General features: G+C 36.1%; 1 protein-coding gene across 1 annotated transcript in view; it reads right to left on the bottom strand.

Annotated features, from left to right (window-relative positions):
- Positions 1 to 7,681: 7,681 nt before the first annotated feature.
- The window catches only part of LOC140226127 (probable tubulin polyglutamylase ttll-15), a 7,918-nt gene continuing 2,831 nt past the window's right edge, over positions 7,682 to 12,768 (bottom strand). The window contains 6 exon segments of the mRNA XM_072306655.1: positions 7,682 to 8,790; positions 9,718 to 9,831; positions 10,487 to 10,583; positions 11,415 to 11,439; positions 11,442 to 11,541; positions 12,423 to 12,489. Of these exon segments, the coding sequence (XP_072162756.1) occupies positions 8,671 to 8,790; positions 9,718 to 9,831; positions 10,487 to 10,583; positions 11,415 to 11,439; positions 11,442 to 11,541; positions 12,423 to 12,489 (523 nt within the window). The 3' untranslated portion in view covers positions 7,682 to 8,670.

Below are 12,768 nucleotides of genomic sequence, written 5' to 3'. Positions count from 1 at the left end.
GATAGATAGGACCTCAGCCACAAAGACCCTTTTTTTTTTTTTTTTTTTTTTTGCAGAAGCATGTGCGGGACAAAGAGAAAAGAATAAAAGAACACAGACTGGACAGTAATCTGTATTTTACTAATATGTAAAGTACTTTTATTTATGATATCAAACGTTACCTTTGAAACATTAAAATTTAATGTCAATCTACTCTGTTGCATATACAATATAAAAATGAGTTCTTGTATATACACACCAAACAAAACCTCTCAAACAGTACTGTAAAATGATACCCACTATTTGCTAGTACAGAGAAATGCCCATGATGAACACAACTAAAAAAAAACAAACAAACAAATATTATGAGTAGCAGTAGAAACATTGGCAATATTGATTAGATGAGTACAACCCCCCCCCCCCCCCCAATAAAACAAAAAAAATTGTGTTCAAGAAATGAGTCTTAAAGGGAGAATTAAACCCAAATATACATGTGGACTAAGTGAATGCAGGAATTGAGTAGATAGAGCACATCAGTGAAGTTTGAGAAAAATCACACAATCTGTTCAAAAGTTCTGAATTTTTTAAAGTTTCGGTAATGCCATCACAGATAGGAAGACTACAACGTTATGTGACATATAATGATATCAATATATAAACATTAAGAGAATTTCAAAAAAAAAAATCATTTTTCTAAATAAAAAGCACATTCACTTGGCTTGCTACAGACATACTCTGTGTCTTTTGAATGAGTTTCGTCAGCTGCTCCATCATCATGCTCGAAAATGGAAAATATGATGAAATGTCTATGTAGTTCTTTTTTTGTTATTGTCCATCCGTGATGTCACATAATCTTGCAATCTTCTCATCCAGCCAGGGCGGCATCAAAAATTTAACAATTTATAACTTTTGAACAGATTGTCTTTGTTTTCTTCAAACTTTAGTGATGTGTTCTCCTATAATTCTGCATGCACTCAATCCACAAACATATATTTGGGTTTCACTCTCCTTGAACAGCATATCAACAAGAATAAGTGGGCATTTCATTGAGCATTTTGTCAGACATTTTTTCTGACAATCTGTTTTAACCTACAGAAATTCTTACATCTGATTCATTAAGAGTGAATTTGTCTGAAAAAAAGAATTGCACAATGCTTGCTGAAATGCCCCCTCCCCCCCCCCCCCAAGATACTAATTGAACACAGTGTTATCAATCTTCCAACACATAAATTTGCACAGCCTGCATTGCTTGTAAATATCCCACGAACACATAAGTAAAAACACTTTCCATTGCAGTGATTCATTTTCTCCTACTCGGCATTTTTTTAAAACCAACAACCATTACTTTATTTTACATACATTATCAGTTTCTTCTCTCTGAATCTGTGACTCAAGTGTTAAAACTGTATTCAAGAAGGGAACATTGTCTGATTTACTTTAAAAACTTTTTTCATTCACTGGAGTAAACATCTTTTTATTTCAATTATATGATGCACTAGAAAACACTTTCATAATTCACCTGTTCTTCATGAACCTTTTTTTTTTTTTTTTTTAAATCACACTTTTAAGACCCTCTTGCTATTCATTTGTACTTTCTATAATATGATCTATCAAAATTTCTTTAAAAAACAAACAAGAACAATCAAGAACATAAACTCTACCTTAAAGAGTTACAACATACATGAAAGAATCTTGTTCTTAGTCCATCTTACATTGGATGTCAGGAGCAATAATATATAGCTACAATTGCCAACTAGTCTACACATTTCAGAAGAGAACAGGTACATGAAAACATACAACAACAGTCATAATGCCTATCATCCTTCTCCTTTGGCTACAGCTTTGTGATTAAACAAATGCAACAAAGTGCATTCACTTCGAACCACTAGACTTCATTCAATGGTCAACAGAATATAAGATGCTCGCATCTTTATAACATAATGCTATATATTTTTTTCTCTCTCTGTGTCAAATTTCGCTAGGCTTTGGCAAACGTATATACACACATATTTCAATTGCAGCAGCTTTCTTGTGGCTCATTAAAGGGATGGTACAGTATTGGTGGAGATGAAAATTGGGCTTTTAACTTTTTGCGAGACACCAAGAAAACACTTATGATATAGCACAGAGCATACCATTTTAAGAGGAATTCAAAGTTTATTTGACAAAAATCAGGTTTGGAATGACTGAAACATCCAAAAACAAAGTAAAACAAAGCGATCGTAATAAAGTGTGGGTCCCACACTTTATTAGAATTGCTCTTTTTTGGATATCTTAGCCATTTCAAAACCAATTTTCATCAAAATCAAACGTTGAATTCCTCAAAGAATTACATGCTCTTTCATATTTCATAAGAGGTTTCTCATTATCTCACCAAAAAATGTTAGAAACCTGATATTAGGTCTCAACCAAAACTATACGATCCCTTTAAGTCAAGACAGCAAAGAATTTGAAATAAGATCAATCACGGAGATGACTGTCAACTATGACAGGCTGGGTGTTATGAGTGGACATTTTGTTTCCATCACAAGGAATCATTAAACAAACAGGATTTTTTTTATTTTACTTGAATATATCAACAGATGAAGTTAGACACAGTACTATTATCATAACAATGCAGACACAATATTTCAGTCCTAGTATTACAAGAAAAGTAGATATTCAACATCCCCATTTCCAGCAATATGATTTTTTTTTTCTTCTTAGGTATATTTGAAGAGTTAATTGTTCACAAAAACCGATAAGTCCATATTTGCCAAATGGAGATATTTGCGATTAAAGATCAAGAAAAATAATGAGAATAATAAGAAAATTTTTGCTTCTTTTGACCATAACTTCAAAAATGTACCTTTATATGTAGTGACCAATATATCATTTAAAAGGTATTATTTTGTACTTTATAACAGAGACCGTACTTCAAAATCTTCAAAAATGGACTCATCGGTTTTTGCGAACAAACTCTTCATTTCTTCTTTTTCCTTTTTTTTTTTTTTCAAATGAGTGTCAAGAAAGTTCCAAGTGCATATATATGTCATTTCAATATATATTTGCATTCTTACAAATTGCATTCAGCAGTGAAGAGACATAAACAATTGCTATTATACAAACTCAACAGATGATCTTCTATAATGAATACTGCATGCATCTCAATGGCCTCCTATCACAAACATTTACAGAGCTTTCTGTACAAATCCTATCATATAAGCACAATACATACTTAATACTTTAATTGACAAACTCAAAGTCTATCACTTGAGGCACAGAAATGAGGATATTATATGATGATGATGATGATGATGACGATGACGATGACGACGATGATGATGATGATGATGATGATGAGGGTGAGTGATGGTAATAGATGATGATGGATGATGAAGGAGTGAATTCATATCAAGAATAAAACTCACTCTGCGGATAGCACTTGGCAATATAAGCATGTACACTGTAAACAATGTAATCTCATCTACACATCATAACATCATCAAAAATACTCCTTTACATACTAAAGAAACACAAGTGTAAAAACAAACTCGGACACAACCCTGTGATATGATCCGACGACTATTCTGCAATAAAACTGCACGCAAGCAGGGATAAAACATTATTCCAAAACAAAGAGCAGAACTGCTGGCAAGATAACCGTTACTGTCACAAAATCTGTATTTCAAGAGGTAATCCTGGCAATCTTCAAATTAGTCAATTCCTGGGCAAGACATTCATAACCTGCATTCCCTCAGTGAAAGTTGTTACAAGATACAAGCCAAACATCATTAACTGCATTCTAGATATGAGGAGGTGAGTTTCCGGTGTGAAAAGCAGAGTGAATAGACCCTTTTGCAAGTCTGAGTCTTCAGTACGATGGAGTTATAAGTATAAATAAATAGCAACATTACACCCTGTAGTAATTGACTTGCAAGAATTATAGTAATCTTTAAATGCACTTGTGCATCTGGTAGGCACAGTGAGGTAATGGCGCATAGTAACACCCTCAAAACTTGTGGAGAGAGCAGTTGAATGACAGTACTTCAGGAGATGTCAAAAGTTGTTCTGTATGGTCGGTTATGGAGCACATGCAAAATTTTATCCCCATCACTGTTTGGATAAGCGAACGACAGCACTAAGTTCTTGGATTGGCAAAGTTGGCTGTTGCTTACAAAAAATAAATAAATAAATAAAATCTTCTCAATAAAAAATAAAACACCTTGACACAACCAAGCTTTTCTCAAAGGAACCATTTCTCTTGATTTCATACCTTGCAAGGATTATATCTGATATCAGACAATGCCTTTGGTACCCTTTAGGGTAGAGGCATAAATGTCATACATAGATAATTGATAGCTCGAACCGCTCATGGGATCAACAGTTCTTTTTCCTCAACATCTCTATGTACTTAAAAGCTTTATTTCTATTCAAGTCAAACATCTCACAGGGATAAAATAATAGCAATGTTTTCATGATGAGAACACTATCTTATGAGTTGTCTGCATATGCCACCCAAGGGCTAATTTCTTGAACATGCCTGACGTGTTTTCAAAATAAAAACTGCTACTGAAAAGAGGTAATCTTTCAGTTTCAGTTCACATACCAAGTTAACTACGACATTTTTTGCATGATTTAGATGAGCCCGACTTTCCATTTACAGAAAAAAAAAAAAATCCAAACAACAAATATTCCATGGCACCTCTGGTAGTGACTCAGTCAACATTTTAAACACATGCAACTGTCCTATCTATCTGTTGTAACTTATTTGTTATTTACTGCCAATAATTCGCTGTTCTGGTGGTTTTCTGAAACTTTGTGCAGGCTTACATAAGTTTGCTCCAAGATGTACATGTGATGTAAAGTTAATGCATAGCACAATTATATTCAGGCATAAAATTCATGCATGTTCAGGGTATGTTTGTGGGCACAAGATTAAAATCCCACCACATAATGTCATCTTCACCATCTATGACAGCAAAAAAGCATCAAAATAATGATAATAATAACTTGAAAAAAATAAAAGGTTAAGAACATTTTACAGCTTTATACATCTACATTGCTGTACTGGTAATATACCGTTCAAATTCCACTTATGCATAGCTCTCTGGATTTGAATTCCAATTGACTACTATTTCCACAAAGTCAAGAGATATATTGATAGGAAAATCCCTCAAACGGTATGATGATATAGTATTTTCAGAATATATAAATATGAAGATTTATCCCACACAGAAGAAAAAAAAAAAAAACCTTTGGGAAAACTACCTTACAGTTGCCATGGCAACATTTGACAGTGATTGACAGCATACTTTACCCTCTGAGGAACACCACTTTTAAATGCTGTCAACATTTTGCATGAACACGATGCTGCCTGTAATGAAGGAGACGATCACACAGCAAATCTCAACCCCGCCCTAAACAGGAATTTCAAATACCATTGAAAAAAAGAAAAAGAAAAGGAGCTTCTCAGTGTGTGAGTCCAAAAATGCAGACCATCAGCAAGTCAGTGGTCATATAGACACTATCTAGCTCTAGGGGTGAGCTAAAAATGAGCTAGAGCTGGACTCGCCTATGATATCGAGTCATATCAGACCTGCTATGGGATAATCTGCACTCTGAAAAGCAGCAATGCAGCCGTTCATTAGTACTCTGTTGAATGCTGTCATTGCTGAATGAAATGAATGTCACAGATTTTAATATACATGTTACATAATGGTTATTTCCTCCCCTTGAGGATGATACATAGTAACTGGCCTATATTAGATTTTTTTTGTTTGTAAACAAAGAGTAGGTTGTTTGAGAAAGCTGGTGATTTGCATGCGCTGTGTGGAAAAGTGGCTGGTCTGACTTGGGTTCATTAAAGATCACATTAGACATGAAGGTAAACACTACCTGCCTTTTATCGCCATTTTTTTCTCCCTTATTGTCTTTTTGACCAAAAAAATCAAGACTGGAAGAACAACTATTGGAAAACAATGCATACATAATACTACTATTGCCAATTCCACAGAGACAAAATGTCTTTGATTCAACTAAATTCACATATACTGTAAAAGTGGAAATTTTTGCTGTGTTGAAATTTTTGCGCATTTTGCACAACCAGAAACTAGCGCGAAAATAAAAGCACGCAAATATTTTTGCTTGCCATAAGTTCCTGCGCGTGATGTCTTGATTCCGCGGAATTAAAAACATGCGAAACTCTTCTTACCTGGCCAAGCGCGAAAAATAAGTCACGCGAAAATATCCAATTTTACAGTGCAATGTTTAGACACAACAATCAACACAAGGCATTGGTGACAAAGGATTTGATATAATATGCAACTGGTTTGCTCGAAATCGCCTTCAACAGTGATGAAACAATGGTGCAGTGGGGTGTTCATGACATTTTTGCATAACATTTCTGTCTGCTCACTCACTGACCCTTGCTTCAATCAAATGATTGGTTCCCTGCTTATGACAACCAACCAACCATTTTTTGTTTTTATTCTTCTATGTCCCTACCCTTCCTAGATAGTGCATCTCATGTTGCTCTCTGCAGTCCACATAGTTGTTGGCTTACCTTTCCCGTTTATCTTTTTGCCTATGACAAAGATTCTGCTTGGATCAAAAACTAAGGCCTCCTCTGATTCAATTTTACTCTAATGGCTTGCTACTATTGGATAAGCAATTTTCAGCAGCTTTTCTTTTTTTTTTCTTTTTCCTGCATAGAATTTCTCTGCTAACATCATACAGTTATTGCAAACTATGACTTGGAATCAGTTAACACACCTTTAATTGTTGTCTATCAGCATCTTTTTGTTGTTGTTTTGTTGTTGGGTTTTTGTGTTTGTTTGTTTGTTTGTTTTGTTTTGTTTTGTTTTGTTTGTTTGTTTTTTTTTTTTTTGGGGGGGGGGGCGCAAAACCGCACAGAATTTGAATAGAAGTTGTTTTCTTCTGTTATCAATGTCAGCCCTATGTATCATGTCTTCACTCACATCTGGAAAAACAATGATTATTGGATGAGTATGGACTCCAATTTTAATTGTTTCCTCATGTTCTTGGACATGACATTTCACCATTTTGTCTCTCTTGGAGTGGATGTGTGAATAGTAACTTGGCAAAATTTCTGTAGCAATAGTGGCAGGGTCCAAGGAGGGTAAATCGGTTCTTAAACTGAAGAGGTTATCTGGGGTAAACAGGACCGAATTAATACTATTGCCAACGACCTACAAACCAGTCTGTTACCCATTATCTGTCCTGTAAACCACAGTCAAGTCTATCTTCTTCCTTTTAATGATAAATAATAATGAAGGGGGTATTTATAATGCCCCTTTGAGACCACTCTGCCTGAGAGCTAAAAGAGCACGAAAAATTCCTCACACTGCATAAAGAGAAAAGAAAACAAATAAAGGAGAGAAAGAAACAAAGAAACAAAGAAAGAACAAAGTTACTGACTAATTATGTGCTAAATGAAATAGGTGCATTGCCAGTGCTCTCTTAAAAGAATCAACTGAGGTGATAGTATGAATACGTAAAGGAAGCTTGTTCCAGAGAGAGGACCCTGTGTGAACAAAAAACCAGTCACCCCACATGATTTCTGTTTTTGGAACAGGAGGAGGCCAGTGTTACAGGAATGGAGTTATCGCCCTAGAGTATGCTGTTATAATAAAGAAGTATTATGTGGAGCAGATCTACTTTTTTTTTTTTAAGAGGGGGGGGGGGGGGTGGGGGTTAGTTTGGAATGGAGGAGGTAGGGGAATGACAGAGATCTCCATATTTGTTAAATTCCTACCTCTGCCCTTGGAATTTGAGACCAGAGTCATTACAGTGATCATGAGACTATTTCAGTATTGCACCTATCTATGTATGTTTCTTGAACCACTGATACTGCTCAATGACTTTGGTAGGATCTGAAACTAAATAATAGTCAGGTCAAAGAAAAGTGCAGTGGATTACTTCCAGTTTCTGAGATATATGTGGTTACAAAATGTAACTTGTTTCACAGTGGTCTCTTCATATACTGTACATTTAACTCTTCAATCATCACATTGTATATATTTCAGGATGATACATAGCATCATAATTCTACAAGGTGATACACATCATATGCAACATATGCAACATTCAAACACTGTGCTGTTAAGTCAGTCCCATTTCCAGAGATTCATATGAAAATTCAGCCATTATGGCCCAATACTTGTGATCTTTGCATATCAAAGACAAAATGTGCATAAAGAATAGGCACCAGCTACGAACAAGAACAAATTCCTTTATATGAACACAAGTAATGCCAGTTAAAATAGTACTACTGACAAAAGATGGAAAGATGATGCAGCAAATAACTGCTGAATCTAATCCAGTATTAGCAATAGTACATAGAGCTAATAGTACTGTGGTAAGAAAAAGTGAGAAAAGATAGATAGACTCATATCCAGCTACTTATACATATCAAATACATTGTCTGTAAAGTATCTGGCTAAAACAGCATTAGTTTCAATTCCATTGGTGATAATTGTTGGTGTTTTGTTTGTCCATCAGGTTTTGAGTTGCATAACTAGTAAAATGATATGCTGTGCATTGTAGAAGGTCTTCGCCGATGTAAAATGTAAGATTTTTCAGCCAGTTTTCAGACTGTTGAGAATCGGGAGAGCCGTCACTGACCCTGTGGCAAGCTAGGGGAGACATGGGGGACTGAAAGCTCTTGGCAAACTCAAAATCCAGCATCCCTTACTGGCAGAAGGTTACATCCTGGGCACACTTGGCTGCAAACCACTCGCGCATTATCTGATCGTTCTTGTTGAGACCATCGTCAGATCTTGTGTTGTAGTTCACTGCCTCATCTTGAGCCTAGGGCAAGAACATGTAAAACGCCAGAAATACTTTTCACATCATTACTGTCTTGAACTGCAGAAAATAAGTACCATGCTTACTGGCTATTGATTCAAAGAATATTCATGAAACAGCTTTTACAAGATTATTATTTTTTTTTTTGTGGCACTGCTCATCTTCTGTTACTTACTTCTATCAGCAGTGCAAACACTTTCCCACTATTACACACTGCTCGGTGGAAGCAGGTAAAGCCAAGTTTCAAATTTATGCCACTTACCATACAGCATCAAATGGTTCCTACATGTATGAAATTGTTGAGGCCTAAAACAGAACCTGACTTCAGTTATTTTTGAAATTATGGCTCTCCTGCACATATATTGCAAATCATTCTTTTTATGATCATAGTGCAAAAGCTAGACTAAGTGTATATGTTTACAAGTTTTCACTTAAGGTGAGTGGAAGACTAGGAACATTGAAGGGGAATGAGCCAAGTTATTAGATATCAATTTCCTTGAGCAAGGAAGTCACTAATGGTATTTTTACATCTAAGTTTATCTTTGGTGAAATTATGTGGGAATTCAGAAAGCTATGACACAGGAAACATTTACATGAAGATACATGTACTGCACTCACTGCATGTGTTGTGATTGTAATCATCATCATGACAACAACAACAACAACAAATTGCTAGACTCCTCTTCCAAAACACACATACAGGAACAAGCCTACCAGGTACTTTTTTTCACAATTCATTGTCCTCTTCTTTCATATCTTTCTTCAAGCTCTCTAATTCATATCCTCCAAACATTTCAAATCAACATAGTCTTCATAATACTTTCTACGTTGAAGTGGGCTTATGTTTTGTTTTGTTTTGTTTTGTTTGTTTGTTGTATAATGATAGTGCTAGCAAGGAGATTCAGAATTTCACTACAGGGCCAGACTCACCAGAGGTTCAGGGTACACCCTCCTCATACTTTTCCTGTTGTGGTGTTCAAGCCAAGCTGCCCGCAGCATCGCTTTTTGGGAGGGTGCCAGGCACCTGTGACACACTCTGCATGCCTGCCATGCAGTGAAAGGAGAATGCAAGTTAGATGACATCAATGGCTCTAGACTCTAGGGCTGGAATTCACAAGGGAGGTTAAGATTTAAACCATAGTTTATGCAAATTTCTTCTGTGTAAATACGATTGACAGATTGCGTACGCCAACAGACGTCCAGTAGCAAACCATCATAAATGTTCACAGCAAAATTAAACTTTAATAGCAATCCCTAGTTAGACTACTTGTACACATCATGTACATAACTATATAGTCCAGCATTCAATTCTGACAGGATTAGTAACATCTAGGTGTGAATTAATCTCTTTTTACCCTGAAGCCTATAGAAGTCGCCTGTAGTTCTGACAAAAATTGAACAGCATCAAAGAAACAGAGTGGAGAGGTTTGTTTATTTCCATTCAAAATGCAGTATCCATATCAAACAAGGTTAAAAATGACACCTCAAAATTGATCATTTGGTACAGGAATTTGAAGCGACATCTAGATCTGTTCAAAAGTCAAAATCACAAGTTCTTCTAAATACCATCACTACCACCATTACCACCACTACCACTGCTAAGACCACTGAGATCACTAGACCACTAAGACCATTACTACCACTACTGCCACTACAGAACTGCTCAACTGCCATATCGATGAGAAGCATTCCATTTTACCTCATCCTCACATGTCAGGCACTCCTCTGAGGCACACAGCTCAGATTTGACGACAATTTCTCTGTTGCTGACTCGCATCTCCTGGATTTTCCCTTGACTGAGTGCATTACAGAGAAAAGACAGACAAACAGAAAGACAGACAGATAGGGACAGATAGACAGACATACAGCCATAGTGAGAGAGAGAGAGAGCACAGAGAAAGTGTTATAATTATTGATTAGCTCATCCATAATTTTGTATGAACTCCTCAAAGAGGATTTTTTTTTTTTTTTTTACCAATTATATCTGAAGAAAGTGTACAAGCCATACTATTATTTTTCTAAGAACCTCTGTGCCTCCACATCAGCAAATCACATAACTTTTTTTTTGATATCATAGTACAACACAAAGCCAGCCTAGACCTTCCACTTCCAAGAAAAACATTTAACAATGATTGTTTAACCCTTTAAATGCCTCCTTGTTGACTAGCATGTATGCTGGAATGCATTCAATGCAGATTGTTCCAATGTTTAGAAACAACTAGGAATGAATTGAAATCACATAATTCAATTTACTGGTAATCCCGATTGCGCCAGCATGATCTTCGAGTCAAGCTGAGGCACATTGTTACAACTGAGATGACTGGCTAACTTTCAAGGGATTAAACTGAAATACTGATGAAAGAGTATCAAATAGTAAGTTACAGCTAAGTGCTTGGGCAAAAAGAAAGTTGGTGGTTGGTTTAATAGGTCATAATTCATGACGTAGAGAACTACTTCATGCACCAATCATATGGGGGCACCATTTCATTTTTTGTAGGTTGCGTCCTAGCGTAATCTAAAGCTACTTTTCAACATGACACAGGGAGAGAGGAGAACGTCCAACCCACTCATCGTCTCAAACCTCCGCGCCGCAAATCTAAAACTCCCTAATAAGAGACTGCAGGTACCTGTTTCTGAGACTGAAGGGAATGTCCTGGCCACGTCATTGACGCTCAGGACGTTGTATACCACCCTCTCATACAGGTGGGTGTTCTCTAAAAAGTGGGCTGTCGACAAGTTGGGCGACATGTTCACCTGGAGGCAGATGCATCGTGGGAAAACAAATATTACAGCAATGACACAAAAGAGGATGCAAATGAAATAGAATGGATAGTGGTGTGTGGAAGTGACAATGGTTTCAAATAATTACACAGAACAGCAAATGTTTCAATGAAATCAATCATAGAATAAGAAAATAATGATCTTTTTTTCAAATATCAAATATTATTTATATGAGGCATTCATATTCATCGAAACCAGTTAGGCAAACTAGACAATGTTAACAGTGTCATCATCGATCACCTTACAACTCTCCCAATGATTTACACTTTAAAACATAAAGATCATTTGTTTGGTTGATGATCTTCAAACCACAACCCCCTCTGCTTTTAAAAGCCTTCACTGCTGCTCAGTCATAAAAACCCTAAAATAATCTGAGGTGATGGAAATATAAAGTACTCGTGAAGACTTGCCTCAAAGTACTCATGAAGACTAACAACTGATGAATGGAACCCGGATATAAAGCACTGAATTTATTAATCATGGTGAGAAAAATGTAACTTGATAACTATGCACAGCCCTGTCGCTGTATAGAAGTCGCACAGGCTTCGCATGGCGTCTGGTGGGGCTAGTAACTTGATATCTCACTGCTAGGTCCTCGGGAAAAATAAATATATGTGAATTTCAATACATTCATAAACAGGCTTATTGACATGAGATATGAATACATGCTAAGATCAGAAATTAAATTACCCTAGCATCTGTACAATGAATTAATCTAGAAATATCTATGGTGACGTAACTTAGTTTTCCCCACATTGAATACAATTACAGCTGTTGGCACCCTTCTACCACATCATATCTTTGGGCAATGCAAGTAGACTGCTGGAAGACTAGTAATAGTGTATGACACTAACCTCCATGAGAAACACATTCAAGTCTTCATCCAGGACAAAGTCAAACCTCATCAGCTCAAAGAATGTGCTACAAAATCAGAAAAGAAATCAGAAAAGATAACTGGTCTACAACACACAATAATCATCATTATTAAGGCCAGAAAACACTAAATGCATCTTATTGAAAGCTCAGTATGTTCTCATCATAGTTTTAACTTTTCTAAGCAGAGACAAGAAATCATATAACATCCAACAGCCTTATTGTCACTGGGGTGACAAAACCTTGTATCTCAAAATTTTAGTGAAAATCACTTTTCTTTTTTAATACAGAGTGTATTCATCATAAGATAATTAGTCAGGAGATGTC

Source organism: Diadema setosum, chromosome 1 (genome assembly GCF_964275005.1).
Source record: "Diadema setosum chromosome 1, eeDiaSeto1, whole genome shotgun sequence".
NCBI classification, from domain to species: Eukaryota; Metazoa; Echinodermata; class Echinoidea; order Diadematoida; family Diadematidae; genus Diadema; species Diadema setosum.
Note: the sequence above shows the minus strand (reverse complement) of the source record. Positions and strands in the feature narration are given on the sequence as shown.